Source organism: Trematomus bernacchii, unplaced genomic scaffold (genome assembly GCF_902827165.1).
Source record: "Trematomus bernacchii unplaced genomic scaffold, fTreBer1.1, whole genome shotgun sequence".
NCBI classification, from domain to species: Eukaryota; Metazoa; Chordata; class Actinopteri; order Perciformes; family Nototheniidae; genus Trematomus; species Trematomus bernacchii.
This window is the reverse complement of record NW_022987667.1, coordinates 267,501-277,500: the sequence shown is the minus strand read 5'-3', so window position 1 is coordinate 277,500 and position 10,000 is coordinate 267,501. Positions and strand designations below refer to the sequence as shown.

General features: G+C 38.6%; 1 protein-coding gene across 1 annotated transcript in view; it reads left to right on the top strand.

Annotated features, from left to right (window-relative positions):
- LOC117487176 (calsyntenin-2-like) overlaps positions 1-10,000 on the top strand; it is a gene marked incomplete at its 5' end in the record, with an annotated part of 48,859 nt that overhangs the window by 27,737 nt on the left and 11,122 nt on the right. The window contains 3 exons of the mRNA XM_034135833.1: positions 2,971-3,141; positions 6,046-6,191; positions 9,743-9,866. Coding sequence (XP_033991724.1) covers positions 2,971-3,141; positions 6,046-6,191; positions 9,743-9,866 — 441 coding nt within the window. The remainder of the gene's footprint in view (positions 1-2,970; positions 3,142-6,045; positions 6,192-9,742; positions 9,867-10,000) is intronic.

Here is a 10,000-nt window from a genome sequence, read left to right as displayed (position 1 = left end):
AAATCTGTTTTTCCTTCTAATTTGTTATTATTACATTGCTTTTAAAATCGTTCTGTGTGACACGAAAAAATTGCGAAATCGTGTTGGTGAACACGAATCAATAGATTAATTTCGTGACTATAACACGAAATGCCGTGAGACTGTGTTGAACAGTCTGATAAGCAAACTAAAGCTAATATTTGAATACTCACACATCCAGCTGACACAGAGCAATGTTAGCATTACTTTGAAGTTGTGTTTATTTCCACCAGACACATGTGAATCTAATATCCACTCGGATATTGGGTTATCTGTTTTGAACTGCTAACTCTCACAATATGTTCAACAGCAAGTTGCTAATAGTGTCTGTTTGGTGCTGAGCATTTAGATTGCAATTGCTTCAGCAGAGCTTTTTCTACAGAAAGCAGCTGCTTGCTGCTGTGGAGAACTTGCTCAACCAAAACAGTGAGCTCACAGTCTAAAAAAGGGACGCCAACGCTACATGAAAGTGTTTCCTATAATCCCCCTTTCACTGAAAGCAAAGAGCACTGTCGGAGCCATATGTTAATGTGTTTACATTTATATATTTGAACATTGTAATTCTTTGTTATTAGTATTATTATATCATTTATTTAAACCAGCAGTTGAACATATGTGTTGTGTTTGTACTTGCGTTTTAAGTAAAGAGTCAACCAAACTTTCCTGAGACGTATTTGTGCTGGAGTCAAGCTTATTGCTACTTGTGGATCAACCCAGTCTCACGGCATTTCGTGTAATAGTCACGAAAATAAATGTAATCTATTGATTCGTGTTCACCAACACGATTTTCCCCTTTTCATCGTGTCACACAGAATGATTTTAAAAGCAATGTATTTCTATTGGTAGTATGTTTCGTGCCTGCACCACGTCTTTTTGTCCGGTCGGGTCTTGGAAGACCGGAAGCTGTGTGGTTCATAAATACATCAACTCAAGCCACGATTATTGTTTTTATTTTAAAATGTTGGACTTTTTTTGGCGTCCGTGAGGAAAATAAATGGGGCCTCAGAATACTGAAATCTGTATTTTCTAAATCTGTTTTTCCTTCTAATTTGTTATTCTTTGTTGCAGGCACGAAACACAATACCAATATAAATACATTGCTTTTAAAATCGTTCTGTGTGACACGAAGAAAAATGGGTAAATCGTGTTGGTGAACACAAATCAATAGATTACATTTCGTGACTATAACACGAAATGCTGTGAGACTGGGTTGCGTGGATATGTATATTTTTTTATTAGACGGGACTACAAGCACCTTTTTAAGTTTCTCTTCTGGAACACAACTTTCTTTCTACTTGTTTTGCTCACTGCACTCCCTCTTTTTTTCTCCACCTCATCTCTCTACTTCCCCAGAGACCCTCCATCCACACACACACACACACACACACACACACACACACACACACACACACACACACACACACACACACACACACACACACACACACACACACACACACACACATATCTGTCTTTCTCCATCGGGAAGCTGTTAAATGGGCAGAGCCGGTTTCCTCCCCAGGGGGAGTACAGTGAGGGAGAAGGTGGAGGCTTGTGTTTAGCAGACTGTCGAAGGTTCCCAGCAGGGGGGGGTGTCTGACTCTGAGGGGACTTGTTACCACAGCAGCTCACGGCCCTGTCTGTGTTCAGAGAGTTGACGAATAATTGGAGTCTGGATGTAGGAGCAGGTGTGTCGTGTCCTGTATGAATTATGGTTCTTCAAAATGTTCCGGGTTTTTCTCCTGGGAACGTTTCGGCATGGCAGCAGCAATTAGACTGCCATGGGACGCACAACAGCCATTGTTACTTTCAATGTACAGTGTTAGATTGTTTTGGTTTTGATATGAACTTATGTAGCCTCACTAGCAGAGGTGGGAGAAGTACTTAGATCTTTAATTTAAATTAAAAAGAACATATATCATAATCCTAATCTGCTCGGTATCATAATCAGTAATAGTACATAAATCCATTAGTCGATTTACATGTTGTATGATAGATAGATAGATAGATAGATAGATAGATAGATAGATAGATAGATAGATAGATAGATAGATAGATAGATAGATAGATAGATAGATAGATAGATGGATGGATGGATGGATGGATGGATGGATGGATGGATAGATAGACGGGTAGACGGATGGATAGATAGATAGACGGACGGACGGACGGACGGACAGATAGACGGACAGACGGACAGATAGATAGACGGATAGACGGATAGACGGATGGATAGATAGATAGATAGATAGATAGATAGATAGATAGATGGATGGATGGTGCAATCCCACATAACAGACAGTATAAGTATAATTTAATATATAAAGTATTAATAATATGAATTTGCAGAACTATCACATGAATTAGGAGAAGTTGTTTTATAAAATGGAAGTACTCAAGTAAGGTAAATAACCTCAAAATGATACTTCTGTGCTTCAGTAAATGCACTTTCCAAAACTTGTAACCACACTGAAAATAGAAATGGGCTTTCAAGAAAACTGTGGCACAATTAATTTGGGGTGAAAAAATATTCTGAACTAAAAATAGGAACTGACACTACATCCAAGTTCCTTGTGTTTCAAAAGCCTAGAATAACAACATGAAGAAAATGAAAATGGCAAACTTATTCTGATATATAAATTGTTTTGGTATACACTTCAGAGAAGGTAAATAACAACAGCCTGTGTATTTGTGTGTGTGTGTTTTATAAAATGGAAGTACTCAAGCAAGGTAAGGTACCTCAAAAGGATACTTCAGTGCTTCAGTAAATGTACTTTCCAACACTGGTAACCACACAGAAAATAGAAATGGGCTTTCAAGAAAACTGCGGCACAATTCAAAATAATATTCTGAACTAAAAATAGGAACTGACACTGCATCGATCTCTAGTTTTTTGTTGTATGCACTTCACAGAAAGTAAATAACAGCCTGTGTGTGTTTGTTTGTGTGTAGCACACCGACCGGGGGTGCAGGAGGAGATCATTCATAACTTGGACTACTGTGATGTTCTGGTTCTGGGCGAGGAGCTGAGGCCGGAGCAAGAGTCGCTCCAACTTCAGCGCAGCGCTCTGCTCGGGAAACATCTGGACGCCACCAACTCCACATCTGGCATGTCCATATACGGTATGTTACCATGGTAGCAAGTAGTGGAGTACAAATACTTCGTTACTGTACTTAAGTACATTTTTCTGGTATCAGTACTTTACTCCACTACTTATTTTTATGACAACTTTTTACTTTGACTTCTTACATTTTGAACCCAAATACCTGTACTTTCTACTTCTTACATTTTGAACACAAATACCTGAACTTTCTACTTCTTACATTTTGAACACAAATACCTGTACTTTCTACTTCTTACATTTTGAACACAAATACCTGTACTTTCTACTTCTTACATTTTGAACACAAATACCTGTACTTTCTACTTCTTACATGTTGAACACAAATACCTGTACTTTCTACTTCTTACATTTTGAACACAAATACCTGTACTTTCTACTTCTTACATGTTGAACCCAAATACCTGTACTTTCTACTTCTTACATTTTGAACCCAAATACCTGTACTTTCTACTTCTTACATTTTGAACCCAAATACCTGTACTTTCTACTTCTTACATTTTGAACACAAATACCTGTACTTTCTACTTCTTACATGTTGAACCCAAATACCTGTACTTTCTACTTCTTACATTTTGAACACAAATACCTGTACTTTCTACTTCTTACATTTTGAACACAAATACCTGTACTTTCTACTTCTTACATTTTGAACACAAATACCTGTACTTTCTACTTCTTACATGTTGAACACAAATACCTGTACTTTCTACTTCTTACATTTCCCAAACAGGCTGGTTCCTTTAGTTTGAATGTGTGTTTGGTGGCGTGATCATTATTATTTAGAGTCATTGCGTGCCTATTGATTTGAACACGATCCGTGTATCCATCATTTCCTGGTCTTCTCTAAAGAAGAGGAACCAATGAAAACGTTGTCATGTTGCCATTGTTCAGCATGGAAACATTCATTAGCTAACAATGACATTATTGTTCTATTCATATAAAGGGAGGTCAGGTACTCTTTAAAACAGCTGGTAGTTATGGGTACTTTTTACTTAAGTACATTTTGAAGTCTTTACTTTTACTTGAGTAAAGAAGTTTAGTCAGTACTTCTACTTTTACCAGAGTACTTTTAAATACGAGTATCTGTACTTCTACTTGAGTAAAGGATTTTCTGTACTTTTGCCATCTCTGAATAATGTGCAATTACGTATCTGCCACTACGTTTTTTTGCACTACTAATTACTGTTAATATTTACATGAATGATGTGACCATCTATGTTTCCTGTAGATATTGAATTGCTCTCTTTACGGCGCTGTTAGTGTACAGTTTTATTATTGTGCTGCTGTGTTTATTGTATCTTTGAAACTCTGGCACAACAATTTCCTTCGGGATAAATAAAGTCCTATCTTATCTTATCTTAGCAACATCATGGCTACAAGCAGTGTGTACTCAGCCAGGTGGTTAGCATGATAACAACGTGTATAGATAGTCAAAAAGTTGTTTCCATATATATTCTCTTTAATAAGTAAAGGATAATGTGCAACGACGCGGTCATTATTAAAAAAGAACCCCGGCTCAATAATGACCGCCTCGTTGCACATTATGGTCCTGCTTATTATTACACGACCACATACTAAATAAACGAACGACTTGACTCACAATATTAATTTTAATGATTTTATTGACTGTAAAATCATCCTATTGTTTCCGTCAAGAAACTGAAACTCAGCTCCACGGCAACCAACGGCTGGAAATGCGACAACAGCAACGTGACTTCAAATGAACGGCAGCTCTTATTTATGGTTTCTTTAACTGTCCAAGTTTCACAGTTTCTTCTCCACTAACAAGTCCTTAAACCAGGGGTGTCAAACTCAAGGCCCGGGGGCCAAATCCGGCCCGCGACTTCATTTTCTGTGGCCCCACAAGAGCTCTGAAAGAATATTATATGTTTATTATACGGTTACATGGCGATTTACAGAAGCACGTTGCCCATAAACTACATGTCCCACAATGCATCTCAAATTTGACTTTTTTCTCAGAATTTGACTATTTTTCTTCAAAATGTCACTTTTTTTTTTTTTAAATGTCACTTTTCCCCCAAAATGTCACTTTTTTTCCAAAATGTCACTTTTTTATTTAAAAATGTCCCTTTTCCTTTTTTTTTTTCCTTTTTTCCCCAGAATTTGGCTTTTATTTTTAAATCATTTTGTGACATTCTCACTGAAGAGACTTGCAATTACTTGCCCTAGATTTCTGCTTTCAGACGTAGTTAATTATGAAGTTATTACCCTATCAGATAATAATCCAATGCAGAGGCAATAATGTAATATAATACATTATTTTATATATATTAAATATTTATATATGTATTTTGATATTGTCTTAAAGTTACAACCGGCCCTTTGAGTGCAACCATAATTCCTACGTGGCCCGTGATGAAATTGAGCTTGACACCCCTGCCTTAAACTCTACAGAGCCCATACTGTGTTCCTGTTAGTGTTTACTTCCTGTCTGTCTTCTTCTGCTGATTTGTCTGACGTCAAACGCTCCGTCTTTTAACATCTTTCCTCTTCTCCCTCGATCCTCCTCAGGAACTGTCATTATGTTTGCTTAGCAGTGGTGTGTTATCGAGTAGTATTTATTATAGCACCTTTCACAGAAATACAATTAACAAATTGCTTCACAAGAAAGAACAAAAGTTAAAATTAAGACCACAGAAACATGAATACAATAACAACATGAGGCAGACATTTATAAAACACAGACCACGTAGAGTCCTGAAAGGAACACACATAAGAACAGAACACATCACACACATCTCCATAGCCAATGTAAAAAGATAGGTCTTCAGTCGTTTTTTTAAAGCTTCTACACAGAGACTGCAGAGCGGATGACTATACAGAGAGAGTTCCACAGTTTTGGAACTACAGTATAATAACCCCCTGCTGTGTCCTCCCTCAGGTGTGGACTCCATGTCTAACTACGAGCAGGTGATCCGACAGGTGCGCTACTATAACCTGCGGCCCGGTCAGATGACAGAGAGACGGTTTCGCCTCACCTGCTCCGAGCTCAACGGACGCTACACCAGCAACGAGTTCGACCTGGAGGTCAGTGTGAGCTACGGCATGATGTTGATCATGATAAGTGAATTTAAAGGTCCCCTATTATACTGTTTTTCATCGATATATTATAGGTCTCAGATATATACAGAACATGTCTCTGATTGGCTGAAACACCAAACAGATCATTGCAGCATTACCCATAATCCCCTCTGTTTCAGCCCTGTTTCCAAAGTGCTGATTCTCTGTCTGTTACTTTAGATGAAAATAAGGAGCCCCTCCCCACGCCCCTCTGAGAGAGATTTGGTTAAAAAGAACTCAATGGTGCTCTAGGAGGAGATTCAGGTGATAAGGTGGGGGGGGGGGGGGGTTACCTTGGTTGGTGATTGGCTAATGGTTACACAAGCCAAAAAATCGTTATGACATCATAAAGTGGCCAAAATCTGATCAGCTCATTTTCAGACAGGTTTTTATAGAAATGGATCAGGACAAAAAGAGAGAGAATCTTTGTTCCTGAAATGTTCAGAGTCTCTTTACACAGAGGGGACACATGTTGATGTAGAAGAGACATGAAGAAGAGGGGACACATGTTGATGTAGAAGAGACATGAAGAAGAGGGGACACATGTTGATGTAGAAGAGACATGGAGAAGAGGGGACACATGTTGATGTAGAAGAGACATGAAGAAGAGGGGACACATGTTGATGTAGAAGAGACATGAAGAAGAGGGGACACATGTTGATGTAGAAGAGACATGAAGAAGAGGGGACACATGTTGATGTAGAAGAGACATGAAGAAGAGGGGACACATGTTGATGTAGAAGAGACATGAAGAAGAGGGGACACATGTTGATGTAGAAGAGACATGAAGAAGAGGGGACACATGTTGATGTAGAAGAGACATGAAGAAGAGGGGACACATGTTGATGTAGAAGAGACATGAAGAAGAGGGGACACATGTTGATGTAGAAGAGACATGAAGAAGAGGGGACACATGTTGATGTAGAAGAGACATGAAGAAGAGGGGACACATGTTGATGTAGAAGAGACATGAAGAAGAGGGGACACATGTTGATGTAGAAGAGACATGAAGAAGAGGGGACACATGTTGATGTAGAAGAGACATGAAAAAGTGTATTTTGCATAATAGGTGACCTTTAAAACAATAGTAAGCATTTTATAATCGGTCAAGTATCATGACACTTCAAATGAGCTGGCCATCCCTGATGTGATTGCAAGGATCAGTGTGTTAAGAATCCCATAATGCCTAATCATGATGTACTGAATGCACTATCATCATATAATGCGTTGTATACGTGGCTTGCAAACAAAGTACAGCCTGACGGATGTTGTTTAATGACACAATTCCTGATTAATGATAGAAAACATTTTACAACATCTGAAACCCTCCTCTCGCTGCCTTGATAATACCAACAGGCTTTTAAAAAATGTTTTTCATTACATGGTCAATTGCATTGCCTTATCATTTATTGGTCAAAACACTAAATGCTGATGTGGTTCATCAGATATGACAGTTATCTGAATATCTTAGGATTTTGGTCGGATTGTTAATCAACAAAAGAAGCTGAAAAACTACAGGAGTGTTTCTATGAACACTGATTAATGGAGAGAAACATCAGTTAATTATTTGATCATAAAGTGTTAGTTACAGCCAGCTGACAGTGCCTTTACTTTACTTAGCTTGAGTAACATTGGTGTGGAAAGAAGTTGGCATGTCCAGCCCATCTATTAATATAAGATGAATTTCCCGGAAATGTAGTGACTATGCAACCAAATGATCCTAGGGCTGACAAGCTGCTGTAAACTAAGAGAGGATATTGAACATGAAACTATTTTCAAACATCATAACTATCACTTATGACAGTCAGAAGTAGGAAATCGCAATTTGTCGCACGAGCCAGAGCAATAAAGTGGACCAAAGTGACTGAAGTGACTCCGGCAACATGTTCCCTTTGAGAGGAAATATTCAAATGAACCCTCAGAACGTATCGACTTTCACCCTTAGTTGCATAACGACTTTGGGAAATTAGCAATTGAAACATGATATGCAGGAAAACCTCAACTCGAACGCAATTCCACTCAGAACATTTTGTAGCATGGGAATTGGGTGAGAAATGTGATTATCTCCAACCGTGTTAATGACAAGCTCTCAAATAAAACCAGTGCTCTCAACAGCAGCTGAACACACGGACAGATTGGTTCAACATATGGAAAGACGGCACTCTGCACACTTCACCCTCTCCTATAGAGACCCTGAACTTCTGAGGGAATCAGGCTTCTCCGGCAGTCCACTTGTTATACACTCGCTTTATGATGTGTCAGAAGAAGCTCACAGTGTCGGCTCGCTGCTGTGTGTGTCTGTCCTTGGACTTATTCAAACAATCTCTGGCGCTTGTTTGAGGGAACAAAATGTTTCACTGTAATGGTTTGAACCTTGGAGGCTGTCGGTGAATCTGCTTTACATCTCATTTCCTGTATTGCACTGACTCGGTCTCCCAAAAGGCGATGAATTCATTACATTCCTATTTACCTTTTCTCTCAAATGTTCACTTTATCATCGTCTGGAATATATATCAGCTGCATGAGGCAGGTTCAGGCCTACATGTGGGAGGCTTTGGGACTGAATGGATGTGAAATTAGGACTTTATTCTCCTAAATCCTCATCTGTTTCCCACCCAGGTGAGCAGAGGTGGGAAGTAGTGGAGTACAAATACTTTGTTACTGTATTTAAGTACATTTTTCTGGTATCAGTACTTTACTCCACTACTTATCTTTCTGAGGACTTTTTACTTTGACTTCTTACATTTTGAACACAAATACCTGAACTTTCTACTTCTTACATTTTGAACACAAATACCTGTACTTTCTACTTCTTACATGTTGAACACAAATACCTGTACTTTCTACTTCTTACATTTTGAACACAAATACCTGTACTTTCTACTTCTTACATTTTGAACACAAATACCTGTACTTTCTACTTCTTACATTTTGAACACAAATACCTGTACTTTCTACTTCTTACATTTTGAACACAAATACCTGTACTTTCTACTTCTTACATGTTGAACCCAAATACCTGAACTTTCTACTTCTTACATTTTGAACACAAATACCTGAACTTTCTACTTCTTACATGTTGAACACAAATACCTGTACTTTCTACTTCTCACATTTCCCAAACAGGCTGGTTCCTTTAGTTTGAATGTGTGTTTGGTGGCGTGATCATTATTATTTAGAGTCATTGCGTGCCTATTGATTTGAACACGATCCGTGTATCCATCATTTCCTGGTCTTCTCTAAAGAAGAGGGACCAATGAAAACGTTGTCATGTTGCCGTTGTTCAGCATGGAAACATTCATTAGCTAACAATGACATTATTGTTCTATTAATATAAAGGGAGGTCAGGTACTCTTTAAAACAGCTGCTAGTTATGGGTACTTTTTACTGAAGTACATTTCAAAGCCCTCTTTACTTTTACGTAACTTGAGCAAAGAAGTTTAGTCAGTATTTTTTAAACACAAGTATCTGTACTTCTACTTGAGTAAAGGATGTGTGTACTTTTGACTTCTCTGCAGGTGAGCGTGCTTCACAGTTCAGACGCAGGGGAGCATGTCAATCACATGGTAGCCCCGCCTCAGTACATGCAGGCGGTGCACCATCCGTCCATGATGCACGACCTCTACCCCAGCCACAGCTCAGGTGAGGAGATGTTTTCTACATTTATATACCATCGAAATCATGAATTACACATTTGTCTCAGTGGGCTTTACAGTGTGTGCAGCATACGATACACTCTGTCCTCTAACCCTCGCAGCGGACAAGCAATAACTCCC